Source organism: Sabethes cyaneus, chromosome 3 (genome assembly GCF_943734655.1).
Source record: "Sabethes cyaneus chromosome 3, idSabCyanKW18_F2, whole genome shotgun sequence".
NCBI classification, from domain to species: Eukaryota; Metazoa; Arthropoda; class Insecta; order Diptera; family Culicidae; genus Sabethes; species Sabethes cyaneus.
Window position 1 is genome coordinate 28,724,711 of NC_071355.1, and position 23,410 is coordinate 28,748,120.

Here is a 23,410-nt window from a genome sequence, read left to right on the forward strand (position 1 = left end):
ATGGTGTAAAAGGTACTATTTATGCCCCTTAAAATAAATAGATTTAAATATAGACTCTTCACTATTTGATTTTTGGATTTTTGAACTTTTATATTTTTAAAATTTAGACTTGTAAACTTTTGGACCTTTCTTTTTTGTTTTTATTATAGACCCTTAAGACTTTTGGACTGTAAAATTTTTAAATTATGGGATTTTTTGATTTTTGGATTTTTAGTTTTCTGGACTTTGAAATGCTTGAATACTTTCGAGACTCTTGGATTTCAGGGCTCTTAGACTTATCGATTTTCAGATAATTGGACTATTGTCCAAAAAAAATTATTAGAAATTAGACTTCGAATCGATGGAACATTCTGGAAAAAATAATAAACAACCATAATCCTACCAATCCAATGTAAAAAAAACGCTTTTGAAGACTGGATAATCGAGAACGAAAATAATTCCACAAGATGACAATTCAACACTTACGGGTAAAATAATGTATGAAGGTTTAAGAAGCACATCCTAGGTTTTGTATTCATATCGAGATATAGCTTGTACACTGTTAGAACTGTTCAACTCTCTGAAAACGGCAAACGATATTTCGATTCACTCACCTGCAAGAAGAAAAAAGAAAAGAGGTATTTAATATTTTTGAATATCGCATTAGTTAGTTACTTCAGAATCATCATTCTCGTACCATTCTATTTCAAATAAAAACAAACATTATTTTGAAACTATAAATTTTACACAGCAGGTAACACTTTTCTACCAGGTATAGAAAAAAATGCTAATATGATTGTCTTGCTAGAAAAATATCTCGAAGGATTTAGTAATTGACAATGAGCATTCAAATTTTTTACAGTGCGGGACAATAAAACTGCAGCACACTTAAAACAATTAAAAGTAAATAACACAACAGTTTAAATTACGTCAAGAGGCTATGGACGGTACGTACCCCGCTCTGTGCACGCAGGTGGATGATTATTGATGTCCACACTAGATAGGTACCGTCAAACGGGGTAACGTGCAACAGTTCTCAATTTATGAGTGCAAGTAAAAGCTTATCTACAGCACATTTAAGGGCATTTAATTACCTCGAAGTTATTATCGAAGTTATATACCTAGTAACACAGTTGTTACAAACTAGTTGTGGCAACCGATATGTGACTAGTTTCAGTTATAAATAAGTTGCTGCAACTAAAAGTGCAAAATGTGTGCTGCTTGGGCGAAATGTACGTACTATCGAATCACAATTTTAGTGAGGATATGTACTATCGAGGCAAAATGTACGTATTATGGAGGGTACGTACTATCGAGGTATACCTGTACCTTGGTTTCAGTAGTTGCCGTTCTTTTTGCCTCATCTATGGCCATTTTCAGTATATCTCGACAAAAACCACATATTTCCGACAGACAAACAGACAGAGTTTTACAGATGAATAAACGACAATAAATTTAACACCAGGGATTTGTACTATTTTTTAAAATACAATAAAAAATCAACATAACAGGACTTCTTTGATTTCTTATCAACAAAATACAGAAGATGAAATAGATTAAAAAGTGAACTAACAAATCAAAAACCGATGTTGCAAGTTACCCCGTTTGACGGTAATCCCCAATGTGTGTGTTTGTTGTGGGTGTATATGTTTACTTCCAATCTTCAAGATAACAATCGACAGCACCAATTCATTTCCTTTCAGTTAAGCCAGGGATACAGAGGAGAACGCTTGTGCTGCCCCCAAAACGAACGAAATGATTTGGCCTCAGTGACACTTGTTTAAACAATTTACTCTTTCGGCTCTATTGAATTATCAAAGGGTTTCATAACAATTCCAATGTGTGTTTTTCACGAAAATAAATTTTACGCATGCTGTTTATGCTGCAATTTTTCTATTATGCATACTTTAAACGAAAGAAATAAATCTCTGCTCGCTTGTTGAAAGCGGTTCAAACTGCGAGATTAAAATTATGCACATCAACGTTTGTGCAGTAAAGATTTAACTGTGCAGTAAAATATTGCAACACACCACATTACGTACCTGCCAGTGATAAAAAATAAAGATTTCTGAACTTCTTTCAACGTCGCTGGGCACGATTGCAATAGCTTACGAATCACAAGTGAACTCAACAGCGTACCAGTGGAAAGCCAGGCGAATTTATTGCCACTTGCAATAAAGTTCATGTCTTTGATTAACTTTGTCCAGCCTATTTCCGAGTGACTGTGACTTAGCCCAAGTAGCAGCAAGTTAAATGATCAAAAGGCGAGTAGTTTAGGTGAAAGTACAACCACGGTGGCAAATGTGCAATCTTATGCACTCGGGTTTTTTTTCGATTCTCATGAATGTTAAATTATACATTAGCAAACTTTAACTGCGACAAACACGGAAATTAATAATTTCGTGACTTCAGATGTTTTTACAGTTACACAAAAAAACAATGGAATGGACAACAATTAAGGCATTGAGGTTTTTTTTCGGAAATAATTTACATGTACTGTGAAAAACTCATAACTTTTATAATGTTGCACTGTCAACGTACCATTCATTGTACTTTTAAAAGAGGAAATCCTGCAAGTGTACCTTTAGTTTTCTTCGAGTGTCTTTCTTCCGGCTCGACAATCGATCGAACAATTGAAATGGAAACTATGTTTTTTTCCTTCCCTAATGCACCACTCCATGCCTTATCTATTATTGTAAGTACACGCAGCCGTAGTTGAGTCCGTCATGACAATTGCTTTGTATACATGCTGTATCGGGTAAACAAAACCACTGGCATTTATTATTTGTAACTTACCCAGTTTTAAGTAACTTTAGTAGACTCTCTTTACACCAGCAAAATAAACATTCACTTCCTTGTTTCAGATTATGTTGTTCGATAAATTTTGTGAATATTTCCCCCCAAATCACTAAAGTAAACCCAGGAACGTCAACTCAAACTTCAAAGCAATTTCACCACACTACCGATAGTATCAATAGCCGTTCCACGTTCGTCACATTTTATAACATGCTTTAAAAGGCATTAACTTTAGTCGAAATACACTGTCACAAAATTCCACCTCAATGGAGACAGCTCGACTGTGTCAACAACAAGAAACGAGCGGCGGCGTACCGAAATCGTGCTCTACCTAGGACCTAATCACGGCTGCAAGCACTAACTAGCACTGAATCGTCCAAGTTATTATCAAGAACTGGTCTCCGGTTGGGTTGTACCAAGTCATCATGCAATTGTATGTTTATGGCGCTGACAACACTTACCGCACCGCTGCGCTGCGTTGCTGCGCTGGACTGTGTTTATTGTTGATACGAAAATGATTGGCAGCTGGTGCTGCTGTTGTCTGTCTACATTGGCTGTGTGTGGCGGGCAGCACTCAATTGGCAATGTAGTAATAACCCATCCCGTCCAGCCATCCACAGTCAGTCCAGTCCAACCGTACTGACTGTTCTACGCAATATCGGAATATGATACACATAACACATGTGTCACGTAGAAGCACTTGTGCAAACAAATGACAGTCGTCGTTTGCTGCAGCAGGAAAAGGATTTACAAAACTTAATTGAAAGTGAGCGAAGGCCGCGATAAGCGCCTCAATGGGAATTGGATGTGATTCGGGGAATGTGTGCAGTTTGGTTTACTTTTTTACTTACGTCTGGAATTTTTAATTGAAAATAGATTAATGTGATAGGAACCAGTAGAATATTTTTCAAATCCGTAATCATGCTGCTGATGATAGAAAGCCATCTTGTACACAACGCTGCTTGAGCCGTTTCGAAAAATGTAATTTATTGAAATATCTCCCGAAATGGGTACAAATCTATAACAAAATCTTCAATGACTTATTAAATTTGAATGAATAAACCTCGTAAAAATTAAACACCTTTAGGCGAATGTGTAAGTGTTTTACCTTTGTTATACTATAACAAAGGTTTAAAAATTGGTCGAAAAACACGAAATGGATCCGAGGCCCGGAGGGCCAAGTCACATATACCAATCGATAGGGTTCGACGATTTGAGCAATGTCTGTGTGTGTGTGTGTTTGTGTGTATGTATGTAATGATTTTTTCTATCGCCTGTTTCTCAGAGATGGCTGAACCGAATCGTTCGCTATTACTTTTGTTTGAAAGGTATTATTGTCTAGTAGATCACTATTGAGTTGTTTCGTGACACGACGTTTCGTTTAAAAGTTATAGACAAAAATGTGAAAAATACGAGACACGGGTTTCTCCAGAACTACACGACCGATTACAACGATCTTAGCATCAAATGAAAGCCCCTATTAAAGCTCAATTATTCAGGATTTTTTAATTGAAAACAAACAAGTAGTTTAAAAGTTATGCTTAAAAATCAGAGGGGTTGTGTACAAGACACGACCGCATATATAGGTGACGCAGGACTACGTAAGTCTCTTTGTAGTGATAGTAGCATGTATTCATGCTTGTAATCATTCAATTCTTCATGTATACATGCTATATGTAACATATATACATGCTACATGCGTTGTATATAACATTTATCAAAGTAGTAACATTGCATACATTCTCAAAAGAATGTGCATTTGAAAACAATTTAACAAAATCAAGAACACAAACTATTGCTTTCCTGCTACCTTACTGAAATTAAAGATTGTTTTTATTACCCATGGTTCCCCACATTCAAGGGATTTTACCAATTCAATCCTATTTTATCAACAGCAAATCTTTTCAATACACTTCTAATGAAACGGTTAGAATGCGTATTCACGGGAAACTAGCAGTCATTGACTTTTCGTCGGAAAGCCCAATTTCGGAAGCAGCTTTTCTACCCAAAAGCGGGATTGTGTTTATAAAAATGTATATACTGCATTCTTCTTGCCAATCTGAACACAGCGAATATATTTTCATAAACCGAATTTTTGTTTCAAACCAAAAAACTGCTTTTGAAATTGGCAGAATCGATGATGACTAATTTCACCTTCATACAGAGTCGTATTATTACCGAACACTACAGTTGTAGCACATTTTTCCAACACAGATATCAAATTCGTCGAGGTTTAATCGTCTCGCAGTAAAGAATTTGCGATCTCTTGGGGCAATGAACTTGTGTCATTTTTTCTGGCACACTTTCCTAACACAGACATCAAATTGGACTAGGTTTAATCGCGTTCGTAAGAAATCTGTTGGCACGAGGGGGCTCTGTCACTCTTTCTGGCGTACTTCCCAAGCAAGGACATCAAAATGGTCTAGGTTTAACCGCGGTGTTAAGAAATCTTGTTAAAATGAGGAAACTTGGTCACTTGGTTTGGCTTACTTCCCAAGCACAGATATCAAATTGGTATAGGTTTAGATCATCGTATAGAATCTTCCAACCAATCACGAAGCGAGAATTCTGGTAAAACATAGGTTCATTATTTTCAATTTTTCAATAGTTCAACATCAAGAATCCATACTTTTCTTCATTTGGGTCAATTCTTAGAAGATTTTCCGATCGATTGGTGTAAGAATATTGAAAATCGATCGGAAAACTGCTGAGCTATTGGCGCTCAAAACCTTTCATTTTTCGTGACGCTCGCATTTTTCGATTTTTTGGAATGACACCCTATCTCAAAACTTGCCGTAAGACGTAGTCCTACGTCAAAAATCTGTTTTGACAAGGTAATAATTATCGCCTGTTTCTCAGAGATGGCTAAACCGATTTATGCGCTATTAGTCTCATTTGAAAGATAATATATCCTAATAGATCACTATTGAATGATTTTTTGATTGGACGTTTAATTTGAAAGTTATGAGCAACCGTATACACCACACCAAAATTAACAATAATTTATAATGATTTTAACCAAGATAATTTACCTAATTTCAATTATTTTAATATCAAACGAGAGGTTTTGACACTACAAATATATATGCAAAATTTCATAAGAATTGGTGGTACCGGTCAAAAGATATTAACCCTCGAACACTCGCGCCAACTTTTGTAACACAGTTACTCGCGCGCACAATAGCCTCAAACCAAAGAAAACGTGCGTACTAGAGTTTTGACTGGGAAAACTTGGTTTTTGGTTTATCCAACCTTTAGAAGAGTTTCTTGAAATTAAAAGCTCTATCGTCTGGTGGAATCTAAATCTTGATTAATCCCCCTAAAAGTGAAATAAATAAATTTATTTTTCTTCACTGTCAATATAACACATTGATGTGTTCTGCAAAGTTATAGAGCATATTATTACAAGAAATTTTACTAAAGACTGTAACCTTCTATCACTGCAGTGAAGATAGAAAAATCTTATTTATTGTATATGAATATGTAAAATCAGTTTTTATATTTTTGCTCTTTTTGTAATTGTTGTATGACTTTTTCATGTATTACAAAGTTGTACAAATGATAAAAATAAACAACTTTGCTGAATATAGTATACCTCTATGTTTGCTTGTTTAGGAACTGTAGAACTTTGATTATAAAAAATACCTTAATTTTGACTACGAATTACTCGACGGACAGACGGATACATTTTAAACATTTTACATTGGCTAGTTTTGCTGCATACAGACACCATTTTTCCGTATGAAGAAACGAGAGAAAATTCCAGTTGGGGTCAATTGCGGTACACCTCGCATGCTGATTCTGCTTCGATTCTGTGATGTCGGTTTATGCTGATCTATTTTCCCAACAATTTAAATTATTAATGCATTGAATAATTATGATATTTTGCTCAGAATAAGTTTATTGAACAATATACGTTAGTTAAACAACGATTTGTAATCTTATAGCAATATGGCGTTGGAAAACCTACACGTGTTGTACAAAATACAACAGCGTGAGTAACCGAAGGTTAATAAAAATTGATGAAAATTATTCAAGAAAACTCTATTGATGTGAATCAAATAGAATGGTATTACAGGAAATTATTTATAGTTCAAAAACCTATACAGTAGACCTTTACAAGGCAATGTATATGTTAAAGAATAAGATTTCCTCTTACAACTTACTTTTATTTTCACTTCTCAGATTAATAACAACTTACTTATCCTTACTCAGCATTTTCGTGAGAAAAGGATCTATCAAAATTTAAAAGTGTTCCTATTTTGTTCAAATTTTGTAAACGTATTCAATTTTCAAAAATTTTATGTAAACCAACGCATTACGCAACGTCAACCAATAGATGAATTATGTTCCGAAAACGTGTCGATTTCTATCTCAAACAGCAAGTAAGACCGTATAACAAAGGTTCCTTTCACCTTTCACTAGGTAGATTAAATCGGGTTTTTTTTTATTGTACTGGCATTTTCCTAAAAATCAATACTTGTTAGTAATGGGATGAAGCAAGTCGGACACAACTATACGTATCTGTAGCAATAATGAATAGCAGATTAAGAAGTAAAACTTTCAACTTTCTCAATCTACGAATTTTAAGAATTCTGTCATGGAAAAAATAAAGACAAAATAACATTAAAATTTCACAAAAAGAAAAGCCTTGGGATTATTATACCGTCTTTAGACATTACCCTTCTTTATCGACAGACATCGCAGCCGGCTGTTAGAGTACAGGAAAGTTACGGGGCCAGTGCAACGATCCTTCTGACTCTGTCTAGCAAGCACCGCCTAGCCGAGATTCGAACATACGACGACTGGCTTGTTAGACCAGCATCGTACCTCGAAGCTAACTGGTCGGTAACTTCGCCAGTGAGGGACCTTTACCGATGAACTAACACGTGTGGCTCCACAAAAAGAGTGAACGGGTGATGGGGAAATTGGATCGGTATCCGAACAGTCTGTCACAAGCCAGGATAAAGGAGGAGTGTTGAGATTTGTTTTTCAGTGTGCAGCGCTGGGTGGTTCCATGGCAAACATGTGATGGATCCATCTAGATCTGCACCCCGAGTCTCTTCCGCGCGGCAAATTTTGTAAAAAAAAACTTTTGCTCACAATGTAGCAAACAACATTGGAGCATGCTGCATTCTGAGTAAATTGCGGAAGAGGACCCCAATCCTCGGTGTAACGCGACCCGTGCCTAAGGATGAATGCTTCAGGAGGGGGGGGGGTCTAATTAAATCTCACAAGGTCGAACGGAGCCTGCATGGTACCAGGGCACCCCGTGCAGTAGTTTGCTCCCTCTGTTCTAAGCTGGTAAAGGACAGTTGCTTCTTTCTCCCAGCAAATTAAGACCATCGAGATGAAAACAGTTAATAACTTTTTTAATTTAAATATAAATAACAAATCAAGTGGGGGAACAGCGCTCAGGAGAGCCTGTGACATCGATAAGACCCAAGAGGAAACTGGCGATGCTGATACAATCAGTCAAATCACACACAGGACCCAGTGGTGTCAACGGTGCAGGACTAAACTCAAAACAGCCCGGTTGTACCACATATAAAACCACATAGGAGAAATATTAAATTCGTCCAGGGGAATCTTCACCATGCAAAGGGAGCAATTTCTGTACTTTGTAGAAGATTCACAGAAAGCAACCTGGATGTACAGTCAGTCTACAACCATGGGTCACACACAATTATGGGTCATTTTAGCTTTTTCTGCCGATTGATGCGTGAATACTATACTAAAATTGATCGATGAAATTGTTACTCATAAGTTTAACAATTTGATCAATTATTAGCTGATATTCAAATGGAAATTAGCAGCTAAAGCTAAAAAGACCCACAATTGTGTGTGACCCATGATTGTGGATTGACTGTAGCACTGATCCAGGAGCCGTGGACCTATAAAGGTAGGATACAAGGAATTCCTACAAAGTCATGTAAATTGATTTATGCCGAAGGTGAGCTCTCGCCAAGAGCTGCCATTTTGGTAAGTGAAACCATTAAAAGTTTTCCAATTACAGTATTGATTACAAAAGATCTCACAGCAATAATGATTGAGCTTCCAACGACCCACGAAAGACTGAAATTTGCGTAGCATCGGCATATTGTCCAGGAGACGTGGGTGAAGTGCCTCCATCAGAAGTTGTAAATTTGGGTTCTTACTGCAAGAAACAAATGGAAAGGAGGGGGGGAAATTGGTAGCTACGCTTGACAAGTAGTCATTTTGACTCCTACCTTTTGTCCAATACTGGAAGGTGCATGAGTCGAACCAAGTTATAATCTGAGATTATAACCGGATTCGAACCCACAACACCCGCTAGGGCATGTGGTTCGCTGGTAATCTGCAATAGATGTAGGAAGAGGCACAGAATGTGTCGATAACCCAACCAAACGCGTCGCTATCTTGATAAGTGGATTTTGCAGTCTCCTTTTGACCAGCGCCTCTACCCGATCAGACAAACGTAACAAAATTATAACAAATCATGATATTCTGTTACGACGGTTTTTCTAACATGATTTGTTATAATTTTGGTCTCGTTAGTAGTTAAAATATCAAAAATTCTATCAGAACTTATATGCAGTTGTAGCAAAACAAAACAAAATTTGTTATGTTTAGAACAAAATTATATCAAAATTTGTTGTAATATATCTAACAGGTTTTGTTATAATTTTGTTAAAATATAGCAAAAACTTCTTTGCCTTTATCTGCTATATCGACATTTTATTTCGACGAAATTGTCAAAAATAGACAACTACTTTCGACAACATTCACAAATAGCACAGAAAAAAACTTTCATACATTTTCAAAAATTGTTCATCCTTCAGCCGGGATTGAACTCATGACATATACCGTCTTATCTCCTATGCCAGAACCGTCTTATCCCCTATGCCAGAACTACTCTTGAATGAAGGAAGATTAAAGACTTATATGATTTGGCCGATAGATTATTCGGGGTTGTCAGTTTTTGATTCAAGCTGGCTATAAATAGATAAAAAGCGTTCGGTGTTCGGTCCAAATCCGTGATCAAGAAGAAGAAATCGAATCCGTACTTTCCGTACTAGTACTTTTTCAATACCAGAAAATCGATTTTTTTTATTAATTAATTCGAAAGATTAACATTTTGAGTATATGTGGTAGAAGTCGTTTGGATGAATTTCGAAAATTGAATAAGTTATACCTATTTGTACTGCGCATGTCTGGAACGATTGCACAGTGAATAAAAACTTCAATGTCGTTTTTCTCGAAACCAGGTTTTCAAATTTGTACCGTCAAACGGGGTAACTTGCAACAGTTCTCAACTATGAGTGCAAGTAAAAACTTATCTGTAGTACATTTGAGAACATTTAATTAATACAAAGTTATTAGGTCTAGCATAGAACAATTTCACATATTGAGAAAAAATATGCGATCAATATTGGCTGTTGTAGAACTTTTTAACTAATTTGTTACTGGTAACCCCTTAAACGGGGTAACTTGCAACAAGCAATATTTTTTGGAAATTGAACGAATTTAAAGATTTGTATGAGTTTCTTTTGACTTGCATATGCAAATGATAATCCGACTTGCGATTTTGAATGCTTTTGCTATGAATATACACGAATATAACATGAATATAACGGAAATTACAGAAATAACTTTTTATATTATTCATGCAGTTGATATTCCTTGTCTGGATCCTTTAAAGCTGCCTTCTTTTAGGACCATTAACATATTACGTAACGCACTTAGGGAAGCGGGAGTTGTGTAATAACGCATTACATGCCGTATATCCACTATGCAAAATCGCGTCATGAATTGGAGCAGGAGAGTTGAACATCATCGATATCTTGGTTACGTAATATATGAATGTTCATTACGTTACGAGTGGTCGTAATTAGACACAGTCATATTGCTGGTCAATTTTCTCAGTGAGGTTATTTTCTTTTTGGCCTCTTCTATGGCCATCTTCAGTATATCCAGAGAAACCGGCATATTTCCAAATTACCGAAAGTATCTTACACTCTTCAGGTGTGCTTTAGTATTGTTTGATGCAAAATTAAATAATAACTTTCCTCTTGAAGCTAACGGAACACAGCTTTTTATATCTACCAGCTGTTGCAAGTTACCCCGTTTATGTACTTGTTTTACGAATAATGTGGTAACAAGTAAGTTAAACAAAACTAGTCATCATAAATCGATTATTTTGTTTCGTTATTGTTCATTATGCTATAAAAAATGTATGTTAGGCTTCTTTTATTTGAAGTGCCTGTGGGCGACATAAACGTTTTACTGACGAAAAATTGACGATGAATTTGACACCATCTTGTGGAATTTTTTAAAAATCACCAAAACAGCAGAAAATCAACATAACAGTATCTATGGCTTCTTTGAACTATTAACAACAAGATTCAGAGACTGATATAGATTAAAAATTGAAGTAACAGATCAAAAGGTACACTAAATTGGATCGATATAGCGTTGTTGCATGTTACCCCGCTGTTGCAAGTTACCCCGTTTGACGGTACCATAAATATCTCAAGAACGGCTCGAGCAATTCTCTTGCTTCGTTTTTTGTTTCAAAGATGACAACATTATCTAGTGTTTGACCCATCCTTTTTTGGATACTGCAATTTATATATTTTTTAGAAATGTTTAAAGTCAATTTTTTCGACTAAACCTGACCTGACCTGACTTTAATGTGCGTCATTTTGTTATGCATTCGAATTTTAAAAAAAGGATGAGTCAAACACGAGATAATTTAATACACTTTCATGTCGTTTTGGAATTTTTCATTTGGGATAAGCTCTCGAGCGCCAATTCATGGTACCGCAATTCATGTTTTTTCTGAATGACGTTTTTCAAGGAGCCGTAGGGGAGGGAGGAAGAGGTTTCCGTATAAAAACAAAATTGTTAATAATTGTCTAAAGTGCAATGTTTAGAATGCAAAAAAGGCGAATCGAATCGTCTCGCGCGTTATCGAGAAAAAAAAATTTGAAATGAGGCAAAAAATATGGTGCAAAAGGTACTATGCCCCCTCAATCTGTGTTGCACCTTTTTAAGAATGTTGTACAATGCGCCATCAAATACATAAGAAAATAAGGCCGTCAAGTTTTTTTTGCAATGAGCCTTACGCGTATATTTCAGCTTTCGTGTCTATAGACTTTTCTGCTCATTTTAGCAGGACCCGACCAAAGAGAAGATTAAAAACAACTACGAACTTAATTATTCAAATGATGCGTAAAAGAAACTATTTCTCAGTAACTATGTGACTTTGTAAACAAAACATAAACCGAGAATATTAGTGTTAAAATTCCATTTTAGATTTGAATGATGATGAAATATTTTGCAGAGTGGTAGACGTATGCCTGTTCTTTCTGAAAATATAACACTTGTTTATATTACAAGCGCTCAGCGTAAAATGGCGTCGAAAGAAGCGCATGTGCGAAAAGCAATTGTGTGCGCAATAAAAATCCGGATCTCTCGTTAAGAAAACTTGCGAAAAAGCTTGGATTTCCTCCAAGCACTGTTCACAGTGTATTCGTTATGCCGTGTGCATGAGCTATTCAACTGGCACCAAAATAATGCAAGTAGTTTGAATCAGAGCTTAGATATCGATGTTTTTACTCCGAGTAATCTGCTGATGTGCTGTTGATGCTCTTCGTCATATTCAAAACGGAGAGTAAAACCAAGAGGACTTTTATTTTTGAAGAAAATGGTAAAAATAGTGGTTTTCTTTCATTATCTTTTGTCGATTACTAAGGGACAATACATAAATATTGATGCAAAGTACATATTAGTTTGAATGTAATTCACCTCAAAGTTGTATTGCTTGTTTTTCACGCCTATGTCGTGAAAGTAGATGAAACCATCCAGCAACCTGTTTACAAAGCTTTTTCTTTCAGTGTATTTTTGTCTGAAAATACATCAACTTTACTACGACTTTTACTTTGACGTCATTTTCATAAAAGAAGTAGTTTTCGAGATAGGATTTTTCCAAAAATATATTCTTATTTCTAAATACGCCCTTTTAAAAGTTACTCTTGACGAAAAAACATGTTTCATGGAAAATGAATCCGTGCGTGGTTCAATGTATTAGCAAAATTTCGAAATTTAAAATGGTCGAGATAAACCATTTTAGTAGTTGAGCTGGAATTGCTCTATAACAATATTATAACAAATTTTGATATAATAACAAAACTTGTAATAATTCTGTTTGTCTCATTATTTTGTCTGATCAAAAATATAACAAATTCTGTTATTTCTATCTAATTGAGATATTTTTTTGTCATCTTTTTGTTATAATCATTTACTCGGGTATGGTTCAAAGGTACAAGTACCCTTTCAAGCGCGACAAAAGTCGAGACAAGTTGACAGCTTAACCTGCATGCTTTTCAACATCGTCCTTGAGAAGATGATCCGGCGAGCAAAATCGAAACGAGAGACTCAATTTTCAGTGAAAGTATCAAACTTCTTGGCTATGCAGATGACTTTGATATTGTAGGCCGAAACTTCGCAACGGCGGAGGCCATCTGCGACAGACTGAGACTAGTAGCGGAGACTAGCAGGATTGGGCTAAAAGTAAAGGCGTCGCAGACCAAATACATGATTGGGTGAGGCTAAACAAGACGAACGTGCACTTTTCGTGGAGGATTATCGTTGGGATCGCTGGTGGCCGCTGGTGGTTAACACAAATAAGGAGATCTTGCGGCGCATTTTAGAAGATAATCGAGCCTACATTGCCCTTCGCAAAGTGCTTCCATCCGCTAGCAAACGATAGCCACCGTACGATGCTGACAAAGTACATAGCCCTTATTAGACCGGTAGTTTTTATGGGTTTGACGATACTCAGGGAGGGCAGCCCGCACTTGCGGACGATATTTCACGGAGCAAAAGTTGGCAAGCGAAGAGCGGCGGAGGTACACTAGAATCTCTTTTAACGTCCATTTATTTTACGTGATTTCCTTTTGCGTCAATATTTTTACATCCGGAATTTGAATTAATGTCGTCTCGTTTTACGTCTAAGATTTGAATTAACGTCCATCCTTTTTTCGACCGATTTTTCTTACGTCCCATAATAGTAGATGTAAAACGAAATTTGCGTGTTTATGAATTACGAGCAGCAGACACAACTTGGGGAAATTACCATCGGACATCTGATGAAGCAAACGGTAAACTGCGGTGGACCGGACAGTCATAAGAAAAACGTTTCTATTTAACAACCCCACGGGCACTCAGAACAGAGGGGCTCTACGTGCGAGATGGCTCAACTTTGTTTTGCGATTTGCGCCTTCTGAAATGCCTAGAAAATCGGCGTCGAGTAACCCAAGATTGAGTTGCATGCAGTCGACTAGTTGAAACAGCACGAGGTCTATGCTACTGACGACGTTTTGTGCTCTAAGTAATTGGTAGCAGAAATTTCAAGCTTCAAAGTGTAAAAGTGTAGAACAAATTATCGTCTGGGGGGGGGGTTAGAAATTTCAGCCAAATCGGTCAACATTTGCAAATTTGAGACCATTTTTAAGAGTTGTAGAATTGATTGCTTCCCATATATCACCCGCCTAAACTTACAACTGAGCATCTTGTACACAATGTAAGATTAGGCGGGTGATATATGAGAAGCAACAAATTCTACAACTCTTAAAAATGGTCTCAAATTTGCAAATGTTGACCGATATGGCTGAAATTTATGGGATTTTTTAGTTAAATTTCATATTTAATTGAGAAAATCTCGTCTAACTTTTGTAGGACCATAGTGAATGTATATATATCCTAAAAGCTTATCCTCTAAGCTTCCCAAAAATGTATAAAAAACTTAAAATTGCTTGGAAAATTATTGAGTAATTCATGATAGTATGTGTACACCTAGCCAAAAAACGTTTTTTTTTTTTGCAATAACTTGAAATTTTGGGGGTGTTAGGAAGATTTCAAATGTATTTTTATGATGTACTAGGTATGCCTAACAACGTACACTAGGTCATTTGAGAAGTATTTTTCCGTGTAACACCGTGTAATTGATGAGCATATAAAGCTATCATATTTAGCCCAAGATCCTATGAGCAAATGTCAATTCGCATATCAAGAAGGCAAGTCTTCAATAACAGCAGTGCAAACTGGTGTAAAAAAACTAGAAAAGTCTTTTGAAGCGAAAGAAATTTCACTAGCTGCCTTCCTAGACACAGAAGGCGCATTTGATAATTCATCTCATAATTGAATGATTACGGTTATGACGAAACGTGGTTTCGATATATCCATTATCCACTGGATTAGCGAAATGTTATCAAACAGGGAGATATCAGCAAACCTTGGAAGCTCATCTATAAGCATTAGAGCAGTAAAAGGGTGCCCACAAAGAGGCGTAATATCACCTCTATTGTGGTCTTCAATAGTTGATGATCTTCTTCAAAAGTTGACAGCGCCAGGCTTTGAAATAATTGGCTTCGCAGATGCATAATGTGATGTCATAATTGTTCGAGAAAAATTTGATTCTATTATCGCACACCGAATGCAAATGGCTTTAAATTTGATTTCATCATGGCGTGATAGGCAGGGCGTCAGCATAAATGCCAATAAAACTACTATCATACCATTTACGAGAAGGAAAAAAATTACATTAAACAACATCAGATTGAAAGGAACACTTTTTAAACTTTCAAACACTGTCAAATATCATGGAGTATTTCCTGACAGAAAACTCAATTGGAACACACATCTAGAGCAAGCAGTAAACAAAGCTACAAATGCTCCTTGGATATGTAAAAGAACTTTTGGTAAGCAATGGGGACTGAAACCGAAGATGATCCATTGGATCTATTCGGCTATTGTCAGACCCAGGATTATTTATGCTTCATTGGTCTGGTGGCCGAAAACGAAAGAGAAAGCTAACCAAAAAAAGATGGAAAGACTTCAAGGGTTAGCCACTCTCTCAGTAACAGGGGCAATGAGAAGTACACCATCGAAGGCATTGGATGCTTTACTCTGTATACTTCCATTGCATCAGTTTATACAATTAGAAGCTGAAAAGAGTGCTCTGAGTGCTTGATGAAAAATACAAACTTGGCACACATGTCCCTTAATATAAGAGAATCAGCACTGGGGGGTTGACAAAAGGGGGGCGGGGTTCGTAACAGGGGGAGGGGGCCATAACTCCGAAATAGCTGGACGGTTATTCATCAAACTTGGCACAATTGTTCCTTGGCATAAGAGAATCAGCACTGGGGGGTTAACAAAAACGAGGGAGGGAGGTACCCTGATAGTAGGGGAGGGTCCCTAATAGGATGGGGGCCATAACTCCGAACGCCTTGACCTTTCTTTATCAAACTTGGCACACATGTTCCTTGACATCAGGGAATTAGCACGGGGGTTGACAAACGGGGGAGGGGAACTAATAGGGGGGGGGGGGGGCATAACTCCGAAATAAAAGGGAGGGGGGTTCATACCAGGGGGAGGCCATAACTCCGAAATGCCTGGACGGTTATTCATCAAACTTGGCACAATTGTTCCTTAGCATAAGAGAATCAGCGAGGGAGGTTCCCTGATAGGGAGAGGGCCCCTAATAGAAGGAAGGCCTAACTCTAAAACGCCTTGACCGTTCTATTTCAAATTTGGGGCAGAACTGAAGGGGTTGACAAAAGAAGGGGTAACAGGGAGAAGACTCCGAAATGTTTGGACGGTTCTTCCTTAAGTTACGGTGGGACAAAAGAGCTGATGACAGGAGGTTGCTGACAGGAAGGGGGGAGTAACGCCCACGTGACTGTTACAATTTATTCGTATAACAGAAAAAAAAAATTAAAATACGAAACACTAAACGGCAATGCTCGCAGCCGTAGATTTGTCAAGTGTAATTATGCGCCGAATCAAAGTGACCCGTATAAAAAGTGTTCGACCATTAGTGCTAAGTGTTGCTGGCCGACTCTATTTGAGACACAGGGGCAATCATTCAAACAGTGTGGAGTTGATCTGAGAACACCATGTTTTTCCCATGGTCAACTTTATGTGGCATGTTCCAAAGTGGGTTGGCCAATAATTTGTGCATACTTGCTCCTGGTGGTGAAAACTTGGTGGTTTACAAACAAGTTTGGTCTTAAAGTGAGATGAAAGGAATGACAGGTTTTTTGTATCCATGGAAGAAACACTGTTGCACCTTCTACTTTTTTTAAAAAGTACAATAACAAAACTATTCATCACCTATGGTGGGTCCATTGTTAGCGGAAGGTGCAAATAGGACAAATGTCTTTGTTTCTCTTTCTTTATAGGGTTTTATAGGGATTTCAGTTAAGAAAACAGAAGTGTAAGTGACAGGGTAAACAAAAGAGTGGGAGCTGACAAATGGGGAGGAGCGTCCAAAAGAGGAACAAGCGTTATATTTTTGCATTATAAGCATTTCGGTTACAATAACTGATGTACAAGTGGCTGTAAGACTAAGGCGCCCCGAGTAAGGTCGGGCACTCAGCTAGTATCATAATAAAATCGGAGGTAATGATTAATAATGCAAAAAAAAAAATATTTGTAAAACTCAAGTAATACCAAGTGGCTTTAGAATTGTCACTTGGAATATATAGCGCAAAACTGATCTGGTAACATTAAAAAGCACAGATTTAAAGAAATCGATTTATTCCACTCGGTGGTGAATTCATCTTGGATTCATCTTTAAGATTGGACGAAATTTTGAGGATATCCACTGTCTAAAATCACTGTATTTCTCCAAAGTTTGCCCACTGTTGGGGAATCGTAGTTTGGTGTGGTTCCCTAAACAGCTAACTTAAAATTGACGGATTGTACGCGTGCAAAGGAGATTCATCCGACTTGCTTCGCGACATCTTCCGCGGTACCAGGATTACTGCAAACACGGACTGCATTGGGTTACAATGAGCCAATCACAGAATGCATAAAGACATTTTCGAAGGTAGAGGAACTGTTCAATTTCGGTGAATCAACGCACTTGCTTGCGCACTAATTACGAAGTTAGAATTTCATTTAACTTGATTAAAAATTCCATGTAGACAAATTCTAGGTCAGATGAACTATATATATATATATAATGTAATTTCGTTAAAAAGTAGTGTGAATAACAGAGGTTCCATGTTGCTACCTTGTGGGACATTGATTTTCCACAGCATCGCACAAAAAAGTCTAACTATACGATATTGATAATAATGATTGAATTAATTAAATTCTATTGTTTTCTATGGAATTGTAAGTTTTATTCATCAGACATACCTGCAACGTTAAATAGTGCAACTCACTGATTTGATAGGGTAAGGAAGGGCATTTACAGGGTTTCTAAATTCAGCCAATTTGCCTTTTTTTTCGTCAATAAAAATACTTTGCCGGCATATGTTATAACTATTTTCTCAAGACTGTAAGTAATCTACTATTTTTATTCAAAGAACGTCAAACACACCTGTTCTTCCACTAGAACTAGGCCGAAAAAATAGATGCCATCGCTTAATGGGCTGAAAATACCCTGCCGTGTCCTACATATAAAACATTAGCTAAGCTCAATATATAGGTACTGACGCAACGACAACACGTTACACGTGAGAATCTCTTCCAGGAAACCCACCAATTACAGGTCCGATTACGATGTCATGAAATGCAATCAGCTTATCGGAATGATACACATGCGATGTTGTTGATTTTACCGTTATTTCTAGCTCATTGGATTACAAATTGCGACCGGATGGCGGTAGATTACGGCAACCCCCAAGCCAATCAGGTAGGCTCCAGCCTTATGACGCAAGAAGTGTCAATAGTCACTTCACGTGGACATTGCCAAAGCCGATAACCAATATCCACGCAATGTTTGTCGTAATTCGTTGCATATGAGCTCATTGATTACTGTTATTTGAGCTTAATTTGCGATACGCTGTAATCAACAAATCAGCTGCACGTGAGAAATCAATTAAAACGCCATCGTCACCATACATTGAAGAAAAATGCAGAGCAGAGACTTGTACTAAAGTGGATTTTACGATCGTACCTATCTCATGTTTATCCGATAGCTTCCAGATAAACAGGTTCAAGAAACTTTTTTTCACTGATAAATGTTTTTAATTTTTTTTCCATTAATAAAGTCATAATTTTCAACTTAAAGTAAAGCAAAGCAATAAAACTGTTCGTTTCAGTTAATTACTGATAAACAAAAATTTAAGTCTCACGAAAACGCATCAACTGATTACCGTTGGAGCTTGCATTGGTGAACTGAACAAACAAAATCCAACTTTCCAAAGCAAGCGTCCTAAAAGATGGTCTTAATTCAGCAAAACCGAACCGAACTAAATGTCCGCTAGCTCGTTTCACTCCATCCAATCCACCCGCTGCTCGCAGCATAAACAGTTGCACTTAATTGTTGTTTAAACTATAAAGAAACCGTCTAATTTAGATTTCAATTTCCCAGGCCGCTTGTTCTGCCGGCTTCGAATGTCGAGGCACAGTGCTGCTGGCTGCGGCAATTTCTCTTTCTCGGCTGCTGCGGCAAACGCCATTAGGCATAGGCTAGGGACGAGGCAGCTGGGTTCCATAGCTTTTTCGACGACGAAACGGCACACGGGTGAATGAGAAAAAAGCGGTCGGTTGACTGAAATCGCGCTCCACATTGGAACTGAAAGCAACTGTTTCAACCATCGCATCTGGCACTGCAGGCTCCCGCGCCTGGCGGCCGCTCTAGCGAGTGAGGAAAATTAACACTATACATGAAGAACACGCGATTCCAAAAAAGGTTTCCTCCCTACGACGGTTCGAGCCCAGTGAGTTCGAGATGAGATTAATGAAGTGAAATCGAAATCTAATGGTACTGATTTAATTCTCAAACATTTTTTAATTAAATGGTAGTACCTCAGTTCAAAGCCGGACACTGAATCTAGAAATCTGATCAAGAAAATTCGAAAAGTGTTTTGGTCACTTCACTGAAAGAAAACGGTCCACCATTTCCCTCGGAAAGGATATACCGGCACACAGAAGAAAAAGCACCGAAGATGATCGAACGGTGCGCAGATTCGATTCGGTGACTTTGTGGAATTCGAGAAGCGTGGTAGCACTTAGCCAATCGAAAACCGATGAAAAGGAAAGCGGAAATTAAAGATCTGCGAGAAGAGCCTATAACCACGATTTACTCCGCCGGCCGCATTGGCATTGGCGTACGGGCGTAGGGACGACTTTCGATTCAAATGTCGTGAATTGATCTGTCACGAAATCGAAACCAATTAGCTGCGTAGCAGTATAATGGGAAAACCACTGATGAGCTGGATTAACAAATTAATTGCGATCATCGTCGGCTGCGGCGGCGCTGGAACCAAGTCCCGGTTGGCGGCGGCGGCTGGTTTGCGGGACCATCATCGTGGTCAAATGAGATTTACGTGCGCGGCCGAAGCCGCATTGTACACGCCGGCCTGGAACCGGTTTGGCGCGCAAAGGGACGGGCGCGCACCCGGGGATGATTTGCTCGCACATCTCGAGCCAGTGCATCGACTTTAAGATGATTACAGCAGCAATTTATTACACGAGACAGACAATGTTGAGGGATACACCCACCCGTTATGTGGGTTTCGGTTGGTACGGTCGGATTTCGCCGCTCCTCGAGGAATGGGAAAATGAGCCAAACGTTCGAACCACGGCAGAGTGTAATGTAAAATGTCAGTGCCAATTATTTTACATCAAAGTTGAGCTTCGAATCAAATGTTCGACGTCCCACGATAGATTGTTTATGAGATGAGCTGTTTGAAAAAATAATGCAGAAATACTTACTTGAAGCAAAATATTGATTCTCTGCAAACATTCAATTAATTATATAGGTACGGATTGACAGTAAACTGAACCATGGTTTTTCCTACCTGAAAAAAGAGAAAAAAGTGGAAATTTAATAATCATAGCTAAGATCAATAGTATTTTATATTACTATATGAGAAAATTTCTTGAGTTAGCATTCTTATTTTTAGCACGTTTTTAAAAAATAAAATGTGACAAAAAACTTTGTTGTAAATTGTTGTCTGTTGATATAAATAATATTATTTTTCACCTAACAAGGAGGCAACCATTCATCCGAGTCCGTTGTCGCCACAGCCTTTACTATCTTATTTAAACATTTGTTTTGACTCAGAAAATATTACTGGCCCCAGTTGAAATTAAATGCAGACAAGCTGATGCGTAGGATGATTAATTGAATGAACTGGAAAATTTCGATATAGACCAAAAATACATCACGTTGTGCAATGGTAGGTGGGGTTCGGTTGGTACCCGAGTGTTTTACTCACTAAACTACTGCCGTCCGTTATATTAGGTAGTCTAATTTTCGTATGACTGCTCTTTGTTTCTATCGCCGAGAAGATAAACTGTTATTCACTCGGTTAGTATGATAGAAGCAGTGCAGTGCCGACTGTCGCTGCGGCAAGTCTCTTGATTAAAACCGCCATGGAATGTATTTTTCTTTTTCATTTACTTGTATTTGACTATACGCGGTCATGACGTAACTTAGAGATTATAACAGCCTTCTGAATAATGGACCACTTGCTCTGGTGGAGCTAATAGTTTTGTCAGAGGATTAATTAAATTGGTCATGAAAACCAGTAGCGAAACATTATAAAACTTTATTAAACTGAATTGTTACTTGGGTTGTCTTCCAGCCACTTAGATCTCTACTCTCAGTCAAAATGCAAGAGTAATGCACCCCATTTTATGTATTTGGACCTTTCCTTTCCCTTGTAAGAGACGAGCTACCCTTTTCTCAACCCCGAAACCGTCATAATAACCTAACTGGTCAGTTTCGAGTTACATGCAGGTCTAACAAGCCAGTTGTCGTATGTTCGAATCTCGACTAGGCGCTGCTTCTATGGTCCAAAGGATTGTTGCGCTAGCCCCGTAATTGTCCTGTACTCTAATAAACGGCTACGAAGTCCATCGATAAAGAAGGATCAAATCTTGAAGATGTTTGCAGTCAAGGCCTTCATATATCACGAAACATGTAAGCCAGATTTGATGGGGAACGATCCAGGCGCTCCGGAGGTATGGTAGAGCATACACAGATACTCACGTTAACTTATATATATATATATATATATATATATATATATATATATATATATATATATATATATATATATATATATATATATATATATATATATATATATATATATATATATATATATATATACTAACTGACCCGACAAACTCCGTATTGACACAAATTAAACTGTGTTGTACATAAATCGTAAATCTCGGATGACCTTTGTCACAATCTCGAGTTTTGCAAGTTTCTGGGGAGTTCATGGATGTTTTAATATACAAATTTCCCTCACAGTAAAGTAGAAAACAACTCCCCCTTGCTTAGCCTGATAAAATAAAGCGGATAGCATTTAAATATTCGCCATCATTACAAAACATTTCGCCGAATACCATTTTGCGGAACACCAATTTTGGGTTGACCATAACGCGGAATATAAAGTTTCGCAGAATACCATTTCGCGAAAAATCTTACGCGGGATGTACCATTTCACGTAAAATCTTTTCGTAGAAAGTACCATTTCGCAGGGGTGACCCAACTGAAGGAAAGTAATAGAGGTCAGTAGATCTAGGAAAATAAATAAACCTAGATAGAGGTGATCTCTACGCGGGGCTGCTCCCCGCAGTGGCCGACGCGGCCTGTGGCCGTCTCGCGCTGAATTATCTAATGTTACTATTGATAGTTTTTGGTGGTCTTGTTATTGATTAATGTTTTATGAAAGAGTCTCGAGTTCGATTAGTTTTTGAGTTACGCAAAAATTTCGGTTTTATTTGTATGAGAGTCCGTAGGGGGAGACAGGGGTGAGGGGTCTCAAACCATATTAAAAAAATTCCTGCCTCCAAAACCCCCCACATGCCAAATTTGGTTCCATTTGCTTGATTACTTCTCGAGTTATGAGGAAATTTCTATTTCATTTGTATAGGAGCCCCCCTCCTAAAGTGGAGAAGGGTCTCAATTCATCATCAACACCCACATGTCAAATTTTGTTCCATTTGCTTGATTAGTGTTTCATTTGTGTGAGAGCCCCTCTCTTAGTGGGGGAGGGATCTCTAACCATCATAAAAACCTTCCCTGGACCCAAAAACTCATGCAAATTTTCACGCCGATCGGTTTAGTAGTTTTCGATTCTAAAAGGAACATAGAGACAGACAGACAGATTTCCGTTTTTATAGGTATAGATTTAAAAATACGTGAGAATTTAAAACGTGATATTGAAATTCCATATTTCTTTACTCGCCGGTTGACGGATTCACATTGAATAAGTGTTTGATTGATTACATGAAATTTGCATTTTTGTGACAAAGGAAAGTAGAAAACAACTCCCTTCACCGCGCTTCTGTCGACAATGAGCAAAACTAGCACAGCAATACTACCCATACCCGAGAACTTTAAAATATAAATATCGCTCAGTAAAGTTAGAAAAGTTCCACTTCGTTAACTACTCTACTGAACCAAAGCCTATTTTCTAATAGTTTTGAAAAATAAACATGCACAAACTCTCTGTAATTTGAGATTCTATGGTAAGGAAGGAAGGAGAATGTTAGGTAAAAGGTATATGAACAATTTTACTTTAATGCAACATAATCTATTCATTTAGATCAATGAGTCGGTTGAAATTATTCAATAAATACAACATAGACTAGAATTCTGTTTAGCCTCATT

At 37.6% G+C, this 23,410-nt stretch overlaps 1 protein-coding gene across 7 annotated transcripts in view; it reads right to left on the minus strand.

Moving 5' to 3' along the window:
• LOC128744541 (spectrin beta chain, non-erythrocytic 1) overlaps positions 1-23,410 on the minus strand; it is a 232,040-nt gene that overhangs the window by 114,095 nt on the left and 94,535 nt on the right. For 2 of the 7 annotated variants that reach the window (XM_053841616.1, XM_053841615.1), the window contains exon 1: positions 20,494-20,549. The exons of 3 other annotated variants lie outside the window; for them this stretch is intronic. In XM_053841616.1, the coding sequence (XP_053697591.1) occupies positions 20,494-20,524 (31 nt within the window). In that variant the 5' untranslated portion in view covers positions 20,525-20,549. Of the gene's footprint in view, positions 1-465; positions 522-2,775; positions 3,104-20,493; positions 20,550-23,410 lie in introns of those variants that run through there. 2 more of the 7 variants (XM_053841620.1, XM_053841621.1) reach the window with 2 other exon arrangements.